General features: G+C 41.6%; 1 protein-coding gene across 1 annotated transcript in view; it reads left to right on the top strand.

Moving 5' to 3' along the window:
* The first annotated feature begins 14,024 nt into the window (after positions 1-14,024).
* LOC136867323 (general odorant-binding protein 19d) overlaps positions 14,025-24,005 on the top strand; it is a 95,950-nt gene continuing 85,969 nt past the window's right edge. Inside the window, exon 1 of the mRNA XM_067144474.2 lies at positions 14,025-14,150. Within this exon, the coding sequence (XP_067000575.2) occupies positions 14,073-14,150 (78 nt within the window). The 5' untranslated portion in view covers positions 14,025-14,072. The remainder of the gene's footprint in view (positions 14,151-24,005) is intronic.

The following is a 24,005-nucleotide window of genomic DNA, read 5'->3' as shown; positions in this document are numbered from 1 at the left end:
CAGCCTGTCCACCGGTATTATCTGCTGTTCCCGGAGATCTGGGTTTGATCTTGGCAGGTATACACAACCACTTACCCCTTTACTGTCCGCACAGATTACACTGTGTTAAAAAATGTTCATTAATACTTTCTTAATTCGTTTTTTTTACCGTTTTTCCTCGTACTCTGCGAGGGATCCCACCTCTACCACCTCAAGGGCCGTGTCCTGGAGCGTGAGACTCTTGGGTCGGAAGATACAACTGGAAAGGAGGACTAGTACCTCGTCCACGCCACCTCACCTACTATGCTGAACAGGAGCCTTTGGGGACGGGGTGAGGATGGGAAGATCGGTAGGGATATACAAGGAAGAAGGATAGAAATGGCCGTGGCCTTAAGATAGGTACCATCCCGACATTTGCCTAGAGGAGGAATCCACGGAACACCACTTCGAGGATGGCTGAGGTGGGAATCGAACCCTCTCAACTCAGTTTCCCTCCTGGGACTGAGTGGACCCCGTTCCAGGCCTCGCACCACTTTCCAAATTTCGTGGCGGAGCCGGGAATCGAGCCCGGGCCCCTGGGGGTGGGAACTAATTACACTAAGCACTACACCGCAGAGGCGGACATCCGTTAAAGCTACGTTCTATAAATTGAGCTCATTCACGTACGTTCAATTAACACTCTTCCAGTATTTTCAGACTTTTCATTTTTGATGAGCAGCTGTTTGGCCTAGATGGTAATGGCGTGATCTGTTCATCCGCAAGGATATCGGTTCGATTCCCCGTCGGGAAGTCGAAAAATGTAGAGACGAGGCTGAACTTTTGGAAAGGACATTTTCAACTTACAGAGAGGCATATAGCCGTCAGGTTTGCTCAGCCTATACCAAAAATCAGTACCAGGTTTATTCCTGGGAGCAAAAGTGGTCGGCCATAGAGCTAACAACTCTGTCTCTCTTAATGTCAAGTGGTGGCCTTTATCTTCCACTCCTCTACGGACCTTCATGAATTTACAGAGATCGCTTTTTCTGTTTTGATGTGACTTGTTTGTAACAGTGGATAATAAATGTTGTGGGAATAAAAGAATACAGAGGTAACTTTCTTTCGTAAGTTACTCAGAAGCATACATTTTTTTAAAAATTCCAGTTTATCGTCCAGGTTTGTTTTCTCCTCCGGACTCAGCGAGGGAGTCTCTAGCTGAGCCTGATTTTGCTTCCATTTACTAGTTGCAGGCTCCTCACTTTCATCTTATACACTGAGTCATGGGAAGACACGGAATGTGATGTTAATAACGAGTTGATCCTCCGTGAGACTTCAAAACGGCAGCAGTACGGCGAGTCATCGATTCTACAAGGTATTGGAGTCGTTCCGGTGGGATCTGGACCTACGCATCTTGCACTGCTACCACAGTTGGTCTTGTGTATTGGTGCGGGGTTCCTGGAGCGTACATCAGCATCGACAGCATCAGAATGCTCGACTGGATTAAGAGAGGGCCAATCAATGGTCGTAACTTCACTGGAATGCTCCTCCAACCACCTGCGTGCCACCACATGAAGCATTGTCCTGTTGAAACATGGCATCTCCTGCCCGGCTCCATGGCTAAATGTTTAGCGTGCTGGCCTTTGGTCACAGTGGTCCAGGGTTCGATTCCCGGCAGAGTCGGGAATTTTAACCATCATTGGTTATTTTCGCTGGCACGGGGACTGGATGTATGCGACGTCTTCATCATCATTTCATCCTCATCATGAAGCGCAGGTCGCATGCAGGAGTCAAATCAAAAGACCTGCACCTGGCGATCCGAGTCCTCGGACATTTCCGTCTCTAAAAGCCATACACCATTTCATTTCATTTCATTTCATTTCATTTCATTTCATTTCATTTCATTTCATGGCATCTCCATCAGGGTACTCTAGGGCCAGAAAGGTATGCAGATGGGCTTAAAGAATGTTCACATAACGTGCACCTGTCAGTGCTACCTGCAGCCGGACAATGGAGCCTAATTGTGACCACAGTGTGTGGTGGCCCAGACCAGAACTGTGCCACCTCCCGCTTGGACATAACCTTGTTGACGCGCAGGATCCATAGCTTCGTGGGGCATACGCCACACTCTCACGCGCCCATCAGCTCGATACAACTGCAACCACACGCCGCCACTGTTCCATGGTTCATTGCCGATGTTCGAGGGCCCATGCACGTCGTTGAGCTCTGTGTCGAGGTGTCAGCAAAGGAACACGAGTTGGTCGTCGGCTGGTAAAGCCTGTGCGGTGCAGTTGCCTCCTTACAGTCCTGGTAGAAGTGGATTCCTGACTCCTAACATTCAATTGGACGGTAATCTGACTCACAGTAGCCCATCGAGCTCACAGTATGGTTCTGCGGAGGTGACGTGATGTCCACTCGTTAAACACCTGTGGTCTCCCCGTGCGACGGTTTACGCGGGTGGTAGCATTCCCTCTGCGACACTGTGGACCTCGAAAACCCTAATTCGCGTGTAATCTTCGCAATGCCATGACCCATGCGCCGTGCGCGGATGATCATCCCACGTTCAAAGTCAGTTAACTTGCCGTCTTCACGACACGGGTGTCTGTGACAGACTTCTCAGCTACGCCGCAGCTAGCCGCAATGCTCAGGGGTCATACACGGCAGATTTTCTAATGGGACACCACTTCTTGTGACTTTTGGAATATTCACCACCACCATAAACGTATTAAAATTACAGTCAGTATCATTATACGACTTTTGGCTTAGCATATACTTGGAATAGTACTTTTTGAAATCTCTAGGTTGGTATGCTTTTTAAAATAATGTGGAGAACGAACTAGATTGGAGTAAACGGTGGTTCTGAATGAAGTTATGGTTTATTATTATGTGTCAAATATATCAGAATACAATATACACATTGTTTACAATATAAATTATACTAATTATAAAGTCAAACTAATACTACATTAGTTCAATGGATTTCAGCTGAATATTTGGCAACTTCAGTTAGATATGGTTTAGTATAAATTAAGTCGTCCTCTACTGCAACGAGATAGGCACTTGGAACAGTAATTGATATGGAACACAGTCTCTTGCTCGGCTTGCACACACACACACACACACACACACACACACACACACACACACACACACACACACACACACACACACACACACACACACACACACACACACACACACACACACACACACACACACACACACACACACACACACACACACACACACACACACACACACACACACACACACACACACACACACACACACACACACACACACACACACACACACACACACACACACACACACACACACACACACACACACACACACACACACACACACACACACACACACACACACACACACACACACACACACACACACACACACACACACACACACACACACACACACACACACACACACACACACACACACACACACACACACACACACACACACACACACACACACACACACACACACACACACACACACACACACACACACACACACACACACACACACACACACACACACACACACACACACACACACACACACACACACACACACACACACACACACACACACACACACACACACACACACACACACACACACACACACACACACACACACACACACACACACACACACACACACACACACACACACACACACACACACACACACACACACACACACACACACACACACACACACACACACACACACACACACACACACACACACACACACACACACACACACACACACACACACACACACACACACACACACACACACACACACACACACACACACACACACACACACACACACACACACACACACACACACACACACACACACACACACACACACACACACACACACACACACACACACAGTGATGACAGGACCCACTTTTGATCCTTCGTTCTAGCCACTTCGATACGACCAGGTCTGAAACGAAATTAAAGGTAAAATGTGGACAGAACGTAGAAAAGGCGATCCTTTGGTTTTGGCTACACTGACACGATAGAAAAAAGTGAAGGTGAAATATGGACAGCGAGCACTAGTTTCCACGGCCTGTTAAACAATTTATGTTCCTCCTCCTAATTCGACCGATTGGTTAGGTTTTGTACTCGATGTACCAGTTACCGACGTTTCGAATGCATTTCTTCAGGATCCGTTACCAAGACAACTGATGCGTCCTTTCTCGGTCCGAGGTAGAGAGAGAGAGAGAGAGAGAGATAGTGAGCTCACACGACATTAACTCAAAATATACGTCTAATGTCTCACGAGTTCAAAAAGCAATTTACGATGTGGCCGTCAGAGATAACAACTCTAACACAAACAAAGATAGAGCACAAAAACAATAGAACAGATAATGAAAATTCGAAGGAAGGTGATAGGTACCAAGAAACATTGTGACATGGCTTACAGTATAGGGATAATGAGTGGCCGTGTTGGTGACTGTTTGAAGTTCAAAAACAATACCGTATTCAGCCTCTCTTATTGATCGATAATCGTAAGGAGGAGGTCCGCCTCTGTGGTGTAGTGGTTAGCGTGATTAGCTGCCACCCCCGGAGGTCCGGGTTCGATTCCCGGCTCTGCCACGAAATTTGAAAAAGTGGTACGATGGCTGGACCGGGGTCCACTCAGCCTCGGGAGGTCAACTGAGTAGAGGTGGGTTCGATTCCCACCTCAGCCATCCTGGAAGTGGTTTTCCGTGGTTTCCCACTTCTCCTCCAGGCAAATGCCGGGATGGTACCTACCTTAAGGCCACGGCCGCTTCCTTCCCTCTTCCTTGCCTGTCCCATCCAATCTTCCCATCCCTCCACAAGGCCCCTGTTCAGCATAGCAAGTGAGGCCGCCTGGGCGAAGTACTGGTCATTCTCCCCAGTTGTATCCCCGACCCAAAGTCTGAATCTCCAGGACACTGCACTTGAGGCGGTAGAGGTGGAATCCCTCGCTGAGTCCGAGGGAAAAACCGACCCTGGAGGCTAAACAGATTACGAACGAACGAACGTAAGGAGGAGGTCAGATCCTTTGATGAATGAGTGTTGCAACTAAAGAAAGCGAAGGATCATGAATGGCGTGGTAAACAAGGTTGGATGACCCCAGAGAGGTCGGATAGGAAATTGACGGACAGGAACACGGCTCAAGTTAAGTGTAAGCAATGCCTTACTCAGCTGGGGCTCTGAGATTCCTAAAATTCCACAATCACAATGTGAAAATTCAACGAATACGATCACTTACATCAAGGTACGTAGTACAGTAATATACTTTAAAATATGGAAGTAAAACGTGAAGTATTTGACATGACAAGAAATATAACACTGATATATTAAAAACGACAGTAAAATGTGAAAAATATGAAAATACAAATGGCACTGATGTGTTAAAAATGGCAGCAAGCATGTCGATAAATATAACAATACAATATGATCTAATATGTTAAACACCGGGCGAGTTGGCCATGCGGTTTGAGGCGCGCGGCTGTGAGCTTGCATCCGGGAGATAGTGGGTTCGAATCCCACTGTCGACAGCCCTGAAGATGGTTTTCCGTGGTTTCCTATTTTCACACCAGGCAAATGCTAGGGCTGTATCTTGATAAAGGCCACGGCCGCTTCCTTCCAACTCCTAGGCCTTTCCTATCCCATCGTCACCGTAAGGCCTATCTGTGTCGGTGCGACGTAAAGCACTAGCAAAAAAAATTAAATATCGTAGTAATACGCGACATTAAATGTGACATTATGCATGTTAATACATTGCAATAAAATGTGCCAGTAAAATACGTCATCTTTGTATTTATAATGCGAACTCCGACTGACTATAATCAACGGTCAGCCGTAACTACTCGACATAAAGATTTGAAATTTTGGGGACACATTTATATTGCAGTGTAGGTGGTCATTAAGGGAGAATTTTTGGATATTCCGTCGCTAAGGGGCTGAAAAGTGGGGTGAACTGTTTAAATTAGTATATCTATGCCTCAAAAACTTAACAGTTTTACTTCCATGTTTTAAAGTATATTACGTTGTACTGTCCTGCTGTACTACGTACCTTGATGTAAGTGGTCTTTGGAATCTACTTTAAAAATAAAGAAACAAATATTTCTTTCTTTTCGAAAAATCCACTTAAGTTGGAAAATGGTGAAAAAGCTGTTGAATACCTTTTGTGAGGATACTTATATCTCAAAAACTAAAAACGTCACAGATATGAACATTGGTGTTTGGAATCTCCTTTAAAAATAAATAAACACACATTTTTTTCGGAAGATCCACTTAACATCAAGAGTATATCTATAAACCTAACATTCTACAGACGTGAATATTGGTTTGTGGAATCACCTGTAAAAGTAAATAAACATGCATAATTTGTTTTCGGAAAATCCACCTAAGGGGACGTGAAAAAGGGGGTGAAATGTTTAAAATGAGCATATATACAGTATATTTCAAAACTTAAACCTGTTGCAGACATAAAAATATGCATTTTGATCTCTTTTAAAAATAAAAAGCACGTAATGTTTGTTTCCATAAAACCACTCAAGAAGGGCGGTCTGAAAATGACGTTGAATTATATTTTTATTAGGATACTGATATCTCAAAAACTGAAGATGTTACAGACGTGAAATTTGGTATTTGGAATCTTCATTAAAAATCAATAAACACGTATTTTTTCTTCGAATAAAACCACTTAAGGATGCCTTGAAAAGAATTGAAATAGCGTTTGAAGTATTTTTATTATGATACCCAAAAAATTTGTAACACCGTGTGCCTGTACATCGATTATATTGGCGAAGTTTTCGTACAGTTATCCGCTTTAGGTGTAATAATGACAATCTGCAGATATTTTAGCTTTCGTTTCTTCAGATTCTTCATTTTTTCCGCTTTCCCTAACATCAAAATGCGGCACAATTTGCCAGACGAGCTAGAAAATTGAAATTTGGCAAAATTATAGGTTTTACTGTAGTTCGTAACCAAGATAAAAATTCCAAGGTGTTTAAAATTTTTACTTTTTACTCCTGGAAAATATCGTAGTATGGAGGCAATTTTAATGACGATGCAGATGTATTTTGTGGCTAAACGGTAAGTCGTATCACATAACGGATGGCACACTATCCGTTCAATTTGGAGTGATCCAAAACTTTGATTCTGTGACTTTTTGTCGTATCTATATCATTTATGCGTTAGATTTGGCTTTGTTTCTCAATTGTACGTACATTTTGCAGTTTTTACACGTAGTTTGACTCACTTATAGGAAAGACAGAATCATAAAATTCGGCACGAAACTTGGCCCTCCCAGTGGCCATATGTGAGACAAATTCTATGTTTCTAGCTGTCACATAAATATCCGAAAAATAATGCAGTGTGTGAAAACCTTACCCATATTTCTCCCTGGTCAAAGTTTCGAACTCAATCTAGCCAAAAAACAGAGGAGATGGCATAGGATCAGTCATTTATAGTGCTAAAAGAGGCGTCTTATGGTGCTATCCGTTTGTAGATAGAACGTACCGTTTAGCAGTTAAATGTAAATGAACGTTTGAAATATTTTTAACATGCATATACTTTCGTATGTCGATCTACAGGCAGTGGTTTAGTTGGACCGGAACGGGCCGGAACGCCGTTCCGGAAAATATTTTGCCGCTTTACAATGACGCAACATTTTTACACTCAGTAAGAATATCTTATATCTATACATAGCGCTGAAACGTCATGGGTGTACAATGAGATCCACGCCGAAAAGAGAAATAGGCTGCTGGTTGCAAGATCAAGCTTACTTATTTTCATAAGCATCGTTGGACCCCCTGTGCATATATTTAACCCACAACCAAATGTCAAGTCATGGCTACGACAGGGGAAACGTTCAGCTGATGAAACAACTTGTCGGAAACATAAGGCCGCTGATTTTGACACCTAATACGAGTCCATTTGGAAATTGCTGAATTAATAAGGTGAGTTCCTGTAAATATTTTGTTCCAACTACATCACTGTCTACAGGTATGTATATTCAATGAAATCGATTTGTTGCGATCTAGAAGGGGTGTGTCTACCATTATAATTAATACTTTAAAATCGATAGTGACTGTCAGCAGGAAGGCGTGTGCATTTGTAGTCAGTACTCCCCTCATCGATTTTAACTGGTTGTAGGAATAGTGGCCCTTCTCATACTCCTATGTAACTGACATTAATAAGGAGGGCCTATCATTGTAATGAATAATTCCCTTCCTGCTTTGACTGGCAGGAGGCAAGGGAGCATGCAATTTTCTTCAAATCTCTCCAATCCGATTGTGTCTGGAATTGTAACGAAAGCTTCTCAAATCTATTGTGACCGCACAGTAAACAAGGGATCTTCTATTTTAATGAAAACTTCCCAACTCGATTGTGAATGACAGCAGGCAAGTGAGCCTGCCGTTATCATCACAACTCTGCAAATCGCACTTTACATCGGAAACAACGTATGGGGAACTCTCCATGCTGTTTATTCGATAACACCAAGAGGCATGCTATTTTAAATAATCTTATTCACTGAACACCGTACCGAAGCACGGGTGCATTTGCTAGTTTTAAATGTGACATTAAACGATGACATTATATACTTAAAATCATGACAGGAAAACGTGAACATATACTGTATGTTTAATAGAATCAAATATGACATTTTGTACCTTAAACATGGTAGTAAAAAGTGACGAAAGAAATCCATCACCTCTTCTTCCTTGTCCAACCCAGCTCAATACCCTATGCCACGATACCAACAGCCTTTTACAGGGTAAAATAACATAATCAGTCTGTGGAAACTGTTAAGTATGCAAGCTTGCCACATCCGAGGCAAGAGGCGGTAAATGAACAATTATTTCCGCGGGATTTGAACCTCCGTACCTTCGAGCACTGTCCACTATCACATGCCCGACCGCGCCTGTGAAAAGTGGGCTATTGCGAGGCTTGACATGCAGCGGGCTGTTCCCAGCGTATACAATACCTGTTCCTGGTCTGAGTGTGCTCCACCTGTTGCAAGGGGTGTCGTCCCATTTGCGATCACTCTGATAGAATACTAGTTTATTTTTGACGGGTGAAACATTGTCCCATTTGCGATCACTCTTATCAGAGACATACAGTCAGGTTGCTGTGAGGGAATTCCCTACTGAAGGACTAGTACAGGAAGACATCTCTCAAATAACTGGCGAAACTACATACTAGGATTCTTACGAATCGCATGTTGAAACTCATTAAATTTACAGTTTGAGACTGATGGGTTAATACCGGGACTGACAGAGAATAAAAAGGACTCAAATGAACCTTTTGTTTAGAGTTACCAGATGGTTGTGGGTGTAAAGGCAATTAAATGAGTTTTAAGAAATATGTCAAAAGATGTGCGTATTAAAACCGTTATATTTTAAACTTTCCAATTTCAAAACAAAGGATTTTGCTGTAACACTTTGTTTCTTCGACGGTGCTACCCTTTTTTTTTTAAGCAATTGTAGATCAGTTAACATTTAGCAGTTAACTTACACTTTCTTATACAGTAGGGGTTACCTGCTGCCATTTCTTGATGGATACAGTACTTTTGTATCCATCTCTTAGCACAGGCCAGAGTAAAGTGTAGCTTCCACCGAAGTCCCAGTCTCATCCGTGGCTGTGACAATATGGAAGCTGCTGGGGTATGGGTGGTGCTGAGTAATGACATTCAGAGCACGACTAGTGCATCTGAGTGTTATGAAAGGTGTTGCTCATAGGGTCAGTCGTGCTGCAACAGCACTTTCTGACCCAGTGAGGAAAGCAATGGCAAACTACCTCACTCCTCGTCTTGCCTAGTACGCCTCATTTTGGTGCTGCCATTGGTTTTTGCGGTTTCCTTATAACCGCATAACCTTTGGTGGTGCTATTTGAGGATCCAACCAGCCTCTGGGCTGATGACGTAACAGACAACAGACATACAGTAGGGGACACAATTAAATTACTGTTTAAATACTGCTGAAACTGTTCAAATATACATACTGACACGTTAAGCAAACAACTGTTCAAAATATAATTTGCATACTTTCATTTATCTGTATGTATGTCTACCCCTTAGTCTCGTTTCTTGATAATGGGTCGGGGATGAGATGAGATTAATTTATACGGCATGTTCCTACGGCCGGATGCCCTTCCTGACACCTCACTGAGGAGCTAATGAAGATGAAATATGTTATGGTGAATGAAATTGCGTAAGGTGGTGGGAGCATTCACTTCTGGTCTATGGACAGGAACTGTCCGGCATTTGCCTTGAAGTGAAAATATTAAACCACACAAAACCATTCTGAGAACAGCCGACGGTGGGGTTCGAACCCACGCATTTCCCGAATGCAGAGCTTGGCTCCATAGCCGTAGCGCGTTAAAAGGCGCAGCCACTCAGCCTACTTTCACCTATTTAAGTAAAATGATAATTTTTGTCTGTACGTTCGGATTAGATGTACGAGATTCCAGAACTTAAGAAAATGTTTAGATTAAAATAAGTAGAAGAAATTACAATTATAAAATGATAGCGCGAAAAGATGAGATTGCATTCGGGAGATAGTGGATTAGAACCCCATTGGCGGCACCCCTAAAAATGGTTTTCCGTGATTTCCTATTTTCACAACAAGCAAGTGTACCTTAATTAAGGCTACGGCCGCTTCCTTCCCCCTCCTAGCCATTTCCTATCTCATTGTCGCCATAAGACCCATCTGTGTCGGTGCGACGTAAAGGCAGCGATAAAAAGAAGAACACACATGTCACCATACATCCCTGACTTTTCCATAAATTTCTGTAAGAGCATCCATAATATAAAGCACAATGGTTGCCTCTCTTCGTCTCAATGACCTGCATGTTGTAATAAGCACGCAGATAACAACAAAAGCTACATCAACAATTGATGTCTACAGCTGGAATAATTACTGTATGTTAAAAACTATAGACTAATATTACCTCAAAAAACGTTCAAGAGAGAGGTGACGGGTTGGGAGAATCCTTATCACACGGTTGTGTGGAGTACTCCCTAATTACCAGTCCCTCTGGTGCATGGACGTTGAAAAACCCTGATAAGCTGCTGATAATTTTACAGTGATCGCAAATGGGACACGAACGGGTCTTTCTTCGTATCTTTTTTTTCTTTTTCTACTGTAATGGGAGTGATCGCAAATGGGACAAATTTTGTTGTGATCGCAAATGGGACACAACCTTACAAGGTACGTGTTCTTCGCATCTGTGCTCGCTTTACGGGTTAATTCGGTATGTCCATAATGAATTAATAGTGGCGCCCATGATGCCTGCTGTCTTCTAGCCCGTAAACACACATGCCGTTATATTACCAGGTTTAGAAGGAGGGATCAATTTATTTCAGAATTGTAATAAACGCAGTGAGTTATATAAAATTAGATGGCAATGGGCGGGTAGACCACCCGTTATGTCATGGTATACCTTAAGTCGCGACAGTAACATGCTAGGCAGTTCGAGGGATTAGGATGAGAACTGTATCAGTGTACTTTCCATGTGAAGGTGTAGATGAGGTTGACGTTGACAAGTTTTATGAAGCATTGAGTGAGATCGTAGTCAGGGTCATAACGAGGACAGGATAGTGATAATGGGCGATTTCAATGCGAGAGTTGGAAGTAGAACTGAAATATACGAAAGGATCATTGGTAAATATGGGGAAGATATGGAAGCTAATGGGAATGGGAAGCGTTTGCTGGACTTCTGTGCTAGTATAGGTTTAGAAGGTACCAATACATTCTTCAAGCATAAGGCTATTCACCGCTACACATGGGAGGATAGGGGTACCAGATCCAAAATGGACTATATCTTAACCGACTTCGAATTCAGGAAATCTGTTAGGAATGTACGGGGTTTTCGGGGATTTTTAGATGAAACAGACCACTATCTCATCTGTAATGAACTGGGTACCTCTAGGAAAGAGAAACGAATAAAGGTAGAAAATATCCAGGACGAGGAAATTAGACAGAAGTACTTGGTTATGATTAGTAAACCGTTCCAAACAGTGCATAGAAAGCAGATTCAGGATGTAGAAAGAGAATGGTTGACATACAGGGATGCTGTAGTAGAAACAGCAAAGGAATGCCTAGGAACAACAATATGTAAAGAAATCTTGGTGGAACGATAAAGTGAGAGCAGCTTGTAAACGTAAAAAGAAGGCGTATGAGAAATGGCTCCAAACAAGGACCAATGCAGACAGGGAATTGTACGTAGAAAAAAGAAACAGATCGAAACAAGTAGTTGCTGAATCCTGCCGGGAATCGAACCCGGGACACCTGTGACCAAAGGCCAATACGCCAACGATTCAGCCATGGAGCCGGACAAAGCTTTGTGGTAATAACCTGGAAAGGCTAGGTTAAGCAGCGGGGAAACCTTTCTGGACAGCAATAAAGAATCTTAGGTAGGGAGGGAAAAAGGAAATTAATAGAACAACTTTGCGGGAATAAAAGCTGAGTGGATTCAGGATATCTTATTCGTAAGTGAGAAGAAACAGACATGTAAGTAGCGAGAATGATTGCTGATACAAACAGGTTGGAACAATGGCAGGAGGGTACTCGGAATGAGGAAATACAGTCTTTGTTAGGAATGAACTTGATTGATGAAGCTGTACGCCTAAGTCGGCTTTGGTGATGGTGTCACGTGAGGCGAATGGACGAGGATAGGTTTCCTAGAAGAATAATGGACTCTGTTATGGTGGGTAAGAGAAGTAGAGGGAGACCAAGACGACGATGGTTAGAGTTTGTAAGGATTTAAAGATAAGATATGTAGAACTATACGAGACCACTAGTAGTTACAAAAAGATGAATGTGGATTCGATTAGTAAATTCACAGAGGCTTGCAGACTGTGCGCTGAAAGGCATAACTGTCTATATTGTAGATGTATGTATGTGTGTGTGTATGTATGTATGTATGTATGTATGTATGTGTGTACATACGACTAGAAAATACAGTATAAGTTCAAAATATGACATTTTATAAGTTACAGAATGGGTGTAAATACGACAGTAAAATATGTCGTGTTATATATGGCACAATATGACATTAAATATGATACTACATATATTTAAACATGGCAATACAATGTGGCAGTGAAATATGCCATTTTAAATATGACACTCTATACGCTAAAACTTGGCTATGTAAAACGGCAATAAAATATGTTTTATTTAATACGACAATCATATATGGCATTGTGTACCTTATTAAGCTATGGAAGTAAAATACGACGAAAGAATGTGTTAAATATGTTAAATATGACAATAAAATCTTAGATTAAAATATGTCTTCTATACATTAAATATATCTGTAAAATATGGGAGTAAAATTTGACGTGTTATGTCCGCCTCTGTGGTGTAGTGGTTAGTATGATCAGCTGCCACCTCCGAAGGCCGGGGTTCGATTCCCGACTCTGCCACGAAATTTGAAAAGTGGTATGTGGGCTGGAACGGGGTCTACTAAACCTCGGGAGGTCATCTGAGTAGAGGGGTTTCGATTCCCACCTCAGCCATCCTCGAAGTGGTTTTCTGTGGTTTCCTACTTCTCTAGGCAAATGCCGGGATAGTACCTAATTTAAGGCCACGGCCGCTCCCTTTCCTCTTCCTTGTCTATCCCTTCCAATCTTCCCATCCCCCAACAAGGCTCTCTGTTCAGCATAGCGGGTGAGGCCGCCTGGGCGAGGTATTGGTCCGACTTTCCAGTTGTATCCCCCCCGACCCAAATTCTTACGCTCCAGGACACTGCCCTTGGGGCGGCAGAGGTGGGATCCTTCGCTGAGTCCAAGAGAAAAACGAACGTTGGAGGGTAAACGTATTAAGAAAGGAAGAAATATGGCTATGTTAAAGTATAATACAATCGCATGCCAATGCAAGAAATGTACGAAACAAGATTAGGTCGGATTGCGCAAGATGATTACCCTAATCACCGTCCTTATCGCAAACTGACATGCAATATGTTGGGTATCTTTAAGATACTATGTATAATTATTCGTGACCTCCGCTAATTGCTTTCTCCTAATGCTGTTGGTATAAATGAACAACGCTGTAGAAGGGGTAGGCTACTACAATTCATTCTATGACGTTAGGCACATCGTCAGTAATGATGAACAAAGGGACACTTTCCATATTCTTGGCAATCATGTGCCAGTTCGCTGTAAGTGATTTCATTGTATTATGGATTATTGTTATGGTTAAAGTAAGAGTTTTTTTTTTTTTGAGTGGCACTCACAAGAATTCGAAAAGAGAATCGTACACTAGAAAGGGGAATTTTGCTGTGAGGGGTGACATATTTTTTAATTCACAGGATTATTAATACCTGAATTATTATCATTATTATTGAATTATAATATAATATAATATAATATAATATAATATAATATAATATAATATAATATAATAACACAGGTTCCATGGCCAAATGGTTAGCGTGCTGGCCTTTGGCCTGGAGGGTTCCTGGTTCGATTCCTGGCCGGGTTGGGTATTTTACCTTTCATTGTTTTATTCCTTTGGCTTGGGGGCATTGTGTTTTGTGCTGTCAGCGGTTAGAATACTTCGGTTGGACCTCATCCTCACAGACATGCAGGTCGCCTATAGGGTGTCAACTCGAAACACCTGCACGAGGTCTCTCCCATTATATATATATATATATAATTCGCTGGGGCCATCAAGGACCACGTTAAGTCTTGTTGCATTTGACACTGAACTTGGCCTTCTTTGGAGCCCAAATTTCCCTCATTCTTTGTGAGTGGGCCTGCTTACGCTCCTCTGTCCAAGGGGCACCGTGTCTTCTCTTCGGTTGCTCGTCTCAGTTTAGCCCGTTCGTCAATATTTTCTTGCGGAAGAGATCTCTGTTAAGGGCGTCTTCAGCTGAGATATGTAGCATTTGCAGATCTTCTTTGGTATTTCTAAACCAGGGAATTGTAGTTTTGGGGTTTGAATCAAAAAAGTGAAAGATTTCTTTAGTTAACTTTCTTCCGTCCATTCTTTTCAGATGACCGTAAAATCGTGCCCGTCTTTTTCTGATTGTGTCGGTAATTTTCTCTATTTTGCTGTAGACTTCCTTGTTGGATCTCTTTTGATGGATTCCATTTCTGTACTTTGATCCCAAGATTCCTCTCACAATTTTGCGTTCTCTTTTCTCCAGTTCTTCAAGGAGTCCTTTGTTGGCATTAAAGACAGGGTTTCGGCTGCATATAGAACTACTGGCTACACAACTGTTTCATAGTGACGTATCTTGGTGTTTTGGGAAAGGTATTTTTTGTTGTAGATTGTGCGGGATGTTTGTTAGGCTATTTCCAGTTTGCGTACTCGTTCCTGAAGTGCTTCTTTGTCCAGCCCATTTTTCATGATGATCTCACCCAGGTATTTGAATTTGTCTACTCGGGTGATGTCCCCGTATTTTGTATGGAGTTTTGGTGGAGCCTCTTTGATGTTAGTAATTACTTCTGTTTTCTCAAACGATATCAGCAAACCAGTTTGTTCGGCAATTTCCTTTAAAATTTCAACTTGAGCTCTAGCGGTTTCTATGTCGTTTGAGAGAACAGCAATATCATATTATTATTATTATTATTATTATTATTATTATTATTATTATTATTATTATTATTATTATTATTATTATTATTCACAATATTTTAAATATTACATTTGGTGAGCATTTCAGCCAGGCATGTTGTGTACCCCCTCATTTCCACTGTGTTTTCTGCTCTATTGTGAGAATCTAAAGTAAGGACGCACTGAGAGTGAGTCTTGTCTAGAGCTACTGTTGCACTGTGCAATGATAGAGTCTCCCTTTGACCTAGAATATGACTACAGTTTCGGAACTGTATTTGGGCACTTGAGTGACATAAAAAAACATTAATAGAATAGGACATTCCTGTCCCCTAGTTTTAGGGAGAGAACATTCATTTATTGCAAATTATTTATTTGACACATGCATTGAATTTTCCTTATTAAAACTATTTCTATATTGGGCCCTACTACATTAAATTTTGTACTTAAACATGACAGTGTTTATATTCACTCTACACATTATCTCACTTTTTATTTTTATGTTCTATCGTTTATGGTATGTAATGCTACATATTCTAGGATAAACATGCATCCTACCCTTCATTATTTTTCTTAGTATTTAGTTCTCTCATTTTCTATGGCCATATACTGAATTTTATAAAACACAGAAAATGTTCTTCCCGTAGCAATCCACCATTTGTTTAATAATTTTAAAATTATGTGGAATTCTTTCTCTGTTTCTATTTTTGTTTTAAAGTCCTTTCCCAGATATTTCACCATACACGAGTCGGTTTTCCTACATTCTGTCAGTAGATGCGCGTCTTCTATTGCTTCTGCACGGAATAAACAACGAGTCATTATGTTTCTTTCTGTGATTCTTGTTTTCTTACATATAACCATTAGCCACAACACAGTACCTCTTGCTTCTCTTCCTTTCTTTCTTTCTTTCTTTCTTTCTTTCTTTCTTTCTTTCTGATATGCACTTAGCAACAAAATCCAAATTCATGAATATCTCTGTTATCATAGCCGGTACGGAAAAAATGTATAAGACATAAATCATCGGAAATTTAATACTATATATCTTTAGTAATGTATTATTTGTCGATAGGACCACTAATAACACAAATATTTGAGAATTAAAATTTAATCCTTCCCCTAAACTACCATTCATCCCAGAGTGTATACAATTATTTATGGCCTAGATTGTAGCGACTTATTTCCCGACTTTGCATACCGATTTTAATTAAGATAGGACCACTAATAACAAAAATATTTGAGAATTAAATTTTGGGCCTTCCCTAAACTAACATTTATCTCCCTTCAGCCGTTTTCCCGTGATGCGTGTACAGACAGACAGACAGACAGACAGACAGACAGACAGACAGACAGACAGACAGACAGACAGACAGACAGACAGACAGACAGACAGACAGACAGACAGACAGACAGACAGACAGACAGACAGACAGACAGACAGACAGACAGACAGACAGACAGACAGACAGACAGACAGACAGACAGACATTACGGAAAAGTAAAAAGTGCATTTCGTTGTTACTATGGACATGATCGATACAGAAATACCATTCTTTTCAAATTCTGAGCAATGTACCGACAAAACTCTTATTTTATATGTATATAGATATATCTAAATAGGAACAAGGCACCTGGAATTGATGACATTCCCTCTGAATTATTGACCGCCTTAGGAGAAACCAGCATGGCAAGGTTATTCCATTTAGTGTGTAAGATATATGAGACAGGAGAAGTCCCATCCGATTTTCGGCAGAATGTTGTTATACATATTGCCAAGAAAGCCGGTGCTGACAGGTGTGAAAGCTATCGCACCATTAGTTTAGTATCTCATGCCTGCAAAATTTTAACACGTATTGTTTACAGAAGAATGGAAAAACAAGTTGAAGGTGAGTTGGTAGAAGATCAATTTGGCTTCAGAAGAAATGTAGGAACACGTGAAGCAATCCTGACTTTACGCCTGATCTTAGAGGATCGAATCAAGAAGGACAAGTCCACGTACATGGTATTCGTAGATATAGAAAAGGCATTCGACAATGGTGATTGGACCAAAGTCTGCAGTGATAAGAATCGAGGGCTTTGAAAAAAAAAAAAAAAAAAAAAAAAAAAAAAAAAAAAAAGCAACAATCCAGAAAGGAGTGAGGCAAGGCTCCAGTTTGTCCTCCCTCCTTTTCAATGTTTACATAGAACAGGCAGTAAAGGAAATCAAAGAGGAATTTGGAAAGGGAATCACAATCCAAGGAAAGGAAATCAAAACCTTCAGATTTGCCGATGATATTGTTATTTTATCTGAGACTGCAGAAGATCTCGAGAAGCTGCTGAATGGTATGGACGAAGTCTTGGGTAAGGAGTACAAGATGAAAATAAATGTCGAAAACAAAAGTAATGAAGTGCAGTCGAACGAAGGCAGGTGATGCAGGAAATATTAAATTAGGAAATGTAGTCTTAAAGGAAGTAGATGAATATTGTTACTTGGGTAGTAAAATAACTAACGATGGCAGAAGTAAGGAGGACATAAAATGCAGATTAGCACAAGCAAGGAAAAGCTTTCTTAAGAAAAGAAATTTTCTCGCTTCAAACATTGATATAAGAATTAGAAAGATGTTTTTGAAGACTTTCGTGTGGAGCGTGGCATTGCATGGAAGTGAAACATGGACGATAATTAGCTCAGAAAGAAAGAGAATAGAAGCTTTTGAAAAGGGTTACAGAAGAATGCTGAAGGTGAGATGGATAGATCGAATCACAAATGACGAGATACTGAATCGAGTTGGCGAGAGGAGATCGATTTGGCTAATTTTGACAAGAAGAAGAGATAGAATAATAGGACACATCTTAAGACCCAGGACTTGTTCCGTTGGTTTTTGAAGGAAGTGTAGGTGGTAAGAGCGGTAGGGGTAGACCAAGGTATGAATATGACAAGAATATTAGAGCAGATGTAGGATGCAGTAGTTACGTAGAAATGAAAAGGTTAACACAGGATAGGAATGCATGGAGGGCTGCATCAAACAAAAACATATCTAGTTCTTTTCTATCTACTCCATTGCCTCATACGTCTGCCCCATATAAAGCTATTGATTTAACAACGACTTTAAAAATGTTTTAAAGCACTTATATTCTGCATTTCGCAGCTTCTTCTCCAAATAATTCGTTCTGGATAGACGGGTCATCTCTTTAATTTTTGATCGCCCTATTTGTTCATTCTCAGTCCCATTAGATGTTAGTTTTATTCATAAATATTTTATTTTATCAACTTTGAATTCTACACCTTATAACGTACACCATGAAGTCCTAATGTATAAAGTTTTAGTAAAGCCTGTATTAACATATGGTGCTGAGATCTGGACATTCTCAAAATCTGACGAAAGACAGCTCGGTATATTTAAAAGAAGGATTTTGAGGCAAATTTTTGGCCCTGGAGAAGAAGATATAATCATCAATTGTATAACGAACAAAACATTGTTAACTGTATACATATCAGAAGGTTGGAGTGGGCAGGAGAAATGCTGCGTGCTAATGACAGAATGATAAAGACGACATTTAATGCAGTACCAGAAGGAATCAGGAAAGTTGGAAGACCAAAGTTAAAGTGGGAAGAAGGAGTGACAGAGGATGTGAAGATAACTGGAGGAGCTCTGAACTTAACAGGAAAGAGTGAGGAAAAATTCAGAATGCCAAGGCTCAAAAAGGGCTGTCGCGCCAGTGACGATGATGATGATAACGGCACCATTCTTTTTTATTTAATTTATTTCCCTTTTTACATAGTTATAAAAAAATTCAAAATCGAAATAATTTTTAGACTACACGTTCCACGATAGTAGGCCTACTCAGTATTTCATTTTAAAGAAGAGTGACCAATAACAAGAGACTTACCTCCGTATGGCTTCATCGGGTGATGTAATAATAATACATACATACATCATCATTATAGACGGTTATGCCCTTCAGCGTCCAGTCTGCAAGCCTCTGTGAATACACTATATGTCGCCACAATCTTCTATTTGCAACTAGTGCTGTGGCCTAATTTAGTTCTATACCTCTTATCTTTAAATCGTTAGAATCTGAGTCTAACCATCGTCGTGTTAGTCTCCCTCTACTTCTCTTACCTTCCATAACAGAGTCCATTATTCTCCTAGCTAACCGATCCTCTTGCCTGCTGCCATTTCTTGATGGATACAGTACTTTTGTATCCATCTCTTAGCACAGGCCAGAGTAAAGTGTAGCTTCCACCGAAGTCCCAGTCTCATCCATGGCTGTGACAATATGGAAGCTGCTGCGGTATGGGTGGTGCTGAGTAATGACATTCAGAGCACGACTAGTGCATCTGAGTGTTATGAAAGGTGCTGCTCATAGGGTCAGTCGTGCTGCATTAGCACTTTCTGACCCAGTGAGGAAAGGAATGGCAAACTACCTCACTCCTCGTCTTGCCTAGTACGCCTCATTTTGATGCTGCCATTGGTTTTTGTGGTTTACTTATAACCGCATAACCTTTGGTGGTGCTGTTTGAGGATCCAACCAGCCTCTGGGCTGATGACCTAACAGACAGACAGAAGGTCAAATATAAAATCAGGATTGCTTCATGTGTTGATACATTTCTTCCGAAGCTAAACTGATCTTCTTTCAACTCAGCTTCAGCCTGTATTTCGCTTCTTCTGTAAACAATACGTGTTAAAATTTTGCAAGCAGTGATATACTAAACTAGTGATGCGGTAGTTTTCACACTTGTCTTCACATGATTTCTTGAAAATAGGTATAACAATATTCTGTATAAAACCAGATGGCACTACTTCTGTATCATACATCATACACACTAAACGGAATAACCTCCACAAGATGGTTTCTCCCAAGGCGTGATTATGAGGGTTTTCATCAATTGCAGGTTACTTGTTTAGGTCTGTCAAAGCTCTGTCGAATTCTGACCTCAAAATTGGGTCTCCCATTTCAACAGCATCAGCAGCCTCTTCTAGTTTCAGAACCTTATCATGTACTTTTTCCCTTGATACAATTGTTAAATACGTTCTTGCCATCTTTCTTCTTTATCTCCTTTCTCTACAAATGGTTTTCTATCTGAGCTCTTAATATTCATACAGGTAGTTTTCGTTTTTGAAAACGTTTCCTTAAATTTCCTGTGTGCAGCATCTACGTTTCCTACAACCACACAACCTTCAATATCCTCACACTTCTCTTTCAGTCATTCTTCCTTCGCTGACCTGCACTTTCTACCTAATTCAATTTTTTAATCGCCTAATTCTTTTCTGTCCTCCTCATTATTTGTATTCTTGTATTTTTGCCGTTCGACAATCGCGCCTAATATCTCCCGAGTTATCCATTGTAGCCGGTCCCGTGGTGTAGGGGTAGCGCACCTGCCTCTTACCCGGAGGCCCCGGGTTCGATTCCCGGTCAGGCCAGGGATTTTTACCTGGACCTGAGGGCTGGTTCGAGGTCCACTCAGCCTACGTGATTAGAATTGAGGAGCTATCTGCCGGTGAGATAGCGGCCCCGGTCTAGGAAGCCAAGAATAACGGCCGAGAGGATTCGTCGTGCTGACCACACGACACCTCGTAATCTGCAGGCCTTCGAGCTGAGCAGCGGTCGCTTGGCAGGCCAAGGCCCTTCAAGGGCTGTAGTGCCATGGGGGGGGGGATCCATTGTACCTTATTTGATCTTACCTGTTTTCCTAACTTTCTGCATTCTTCATGACTGTCCATTCCTCATCTGTTGTGTTTCCTTCAGTCTTTTCATTTAGTCCTTGTGCAACATGTTCCTTGAAACAATCCCTCACATTCTTTTCTTTCACCTCATCTACAGTACATCCCATCTTCTTGGATTCCTTTCTTTCTTCGGTTTCTTCAACTTCAGATGACATTTCATGACCACCAAGTTTTGGTCAGAGTTCACGTATGGTCCTGTGAATGTATTGCAATCCAACACCTGGTTTCTGCATCTCTGCCTAACCATAACGAAGTCTATTTGATATCTTTGATATCTTCCAGTGTCTCCAGGTTTCGTCCACGTATATAGCCGTTGTTTATGGTGTTTGAACGAAGTATTAGCAAGGACAAAATTATGCTATATTTGCTATTTTGCTTTACGTCGCGCCGACACAGATAGGTCTTATGGCGACGATGGAATTGGAAAGGCCTAGGAGTGGGAAGGAAGCGGCCGTGGCCTTAATTAAGGTACAGCCCCAGCATTTGCCTGGTGTGAAAATGGGAAACCACGGAAAACCATCTTCAGGGCTGCCGACAGTGGGGCTCGAACCCACTATCTCCCGATTACTGGATACTGGCCGTACTTAAGCGACTGCAGCTATCGAGCTCGGTGACAAAATTATGATCAGCGCAGAATTCAACTAGCCGACTTCCTCTTTCACTTCTTCGTTCCAGTTCAAATTCTCTTACGGCATTACCTTCTCTTCTTTGGCCTACTACTGCATTCCAGTTTCCCATCACAATTGGATTTTCGTCTCCTTTTACATAACGCGTTAAATCTTCTCTCTTTTCATATTTTCTTCATCATCTGCCGAACTAGTAGGCGTATAGACCTGCACTATTGTGATGGGCATAGGCTTGGTTGTCTATCTCGACACCAATAGTTCATTCACTCTGCTGGTCGTAGTAGCTCACCCACTGCCCTATTTTATTATTCATTATTAAGCCAACTCCTTCATTACCCATACTTGATTTTGTGCTGATAATTGTCTAGCTGCCTGACCCTTTTCACATTCTCTTACCAATCACAATGATTCGAACTTGTAACGTTTCACGCTCCGACTCGCAGAATGTCAGCATTCACCTTCCTGATATTGCCCCCTTCCGTGTAGTCCCCACCCGGACATCCGAATGGGGGTATACTTTACATCCGGAATATTTTATCCGGGTGGAACCTTTTGTCAGTACATCATTCATCTATACAGAAATAGCTGCATGTCCTCGGAAGCTACTTACAGGTGCAGTTTCCTGTTGTTGTTGGTGTAAGAGGAAGTGCGACTGGGCAACCATCGTCTGTGTAACATTAATCAGAGAGAAAAAATGGAAGGGATCCGACAATTTGAAAAATGAAGGCATTGGCCAAAGCAAGACAAGGGCGACGAAGAGTGTGAAAATTAAAGAGTCCCTAGCCCTCGAATGGTATAGTAGCTTCAGGGTCGGAAAAGAACAAGAGTTGAAAAAGGAAGGTGGAATAGGATAGATGAAAATGAGAAGTCTAGCACAAGTAAGTGGAAGCAATGCCAGGACTCATCTAAGGGACCGGTGGTCACCAACGCACGCTCCAAAGTTCAGAGCCCCTGGGGCCCCCTTTAGTCGCCTCTTACGGCAGGCAGGGGATACCGTGGGTGTTATTCTACCGCCCCCACTCACACGGGGAATGTTCCCGTATTTTCAACTGCGTAGCAGTATCAACACAGCTAAGCCATGTTTTAATATTATTAGAAAGCCATATCAGTCAATCATCCAGAATGCGGTCCTTGCAGATTCCGAAAGGCTGCTATCTCCCTTTCCACAAGCCGTCTCTCGACAGATACTCATCAGATATGGTTGAACCTATGGTTCGGCTCTCTGCTTCATTGGGACACGCAAGCCTCTCCACCGCGGCAAGATCACATGCATCACGTGGTTCTCACGTACTATATAATTCCGTAATAAACACAAAATTACGAGAGTTCGGTAAGTCTTACGACTTCGGTAGGTGTCTTAATTCTCGATAACACCAGGACGTTATTAAAAGCAAAACTGTTCCTCTTAGAGTGATGTTGCAGTAAATAAATAAATAAATAAATAAATAAATAAATAAATAAATAAATAAATAAATAAATAAATCTATAGGTATAAAATCCCTATTCTGTCCGTAAAAAATGAAATGTCGTATGGCTTTTAGTGCCGGGATATCCCAGGACGGGTTCGGCTCGCCAGGTGCAGGTCTTTCTATTTGACACCCATAGGCGACCTGCGCGTCATGATGAGGATGAAATGATGATGATGACAACACATACACCCGGCCCCCGTGCCATTGGAATTAACCAATTAAGGTTAAAATCCCCGACCCGTCCGGGAATCGAGCCCGGGACCCTCTGAACCGAAGGCCAGTACGCTGACCGTTCAGCCAACGAGTCATTCTGTCCGTCATTCACAGCGATATTGAGAAAAAGAGAATGTTTTAAGAGCTGAAATTATTACCAGTTGTAGACTGTAATGTCTTCTTTACAAGAAAAAGACATCGAACGTTTCATGACCACGACTTTTGTACTTTTTTAAGAAAACTACGTTTCTGTCCACGAAGTTATTGTCTTATCGCTATGATGACGTAAGTACACAGCTATATCTATCGGAATGAGTTCGAACTACGTACATTCTGACTTCTGTTGCCTTCCAACTGGTACCAGGTATGGGTTGCGAGAACAATGCAATGCTGACCATCGGGTTTAGTGAAAATTTCTATAAAAATACCAATTTTTCCAGTCTGGGGT

Source organism: Anabrus simplex, chromosome 3 (genome assembly GCF_040414725.1).
Source record: "Anabrus simplex isolate iqAnaSimp1 chromosome 3, ASM4041472v1, whole genome shotgun sequence".
NCBI lineage: Eukaryota > Metazoa > Arthropoda > Insecta > Orthoptera > Tettigoniidae > Anabrus > Anabrus simplex.
This window is presented reverse-complemented; position numbering and strand designations above follow the sequence as displayed.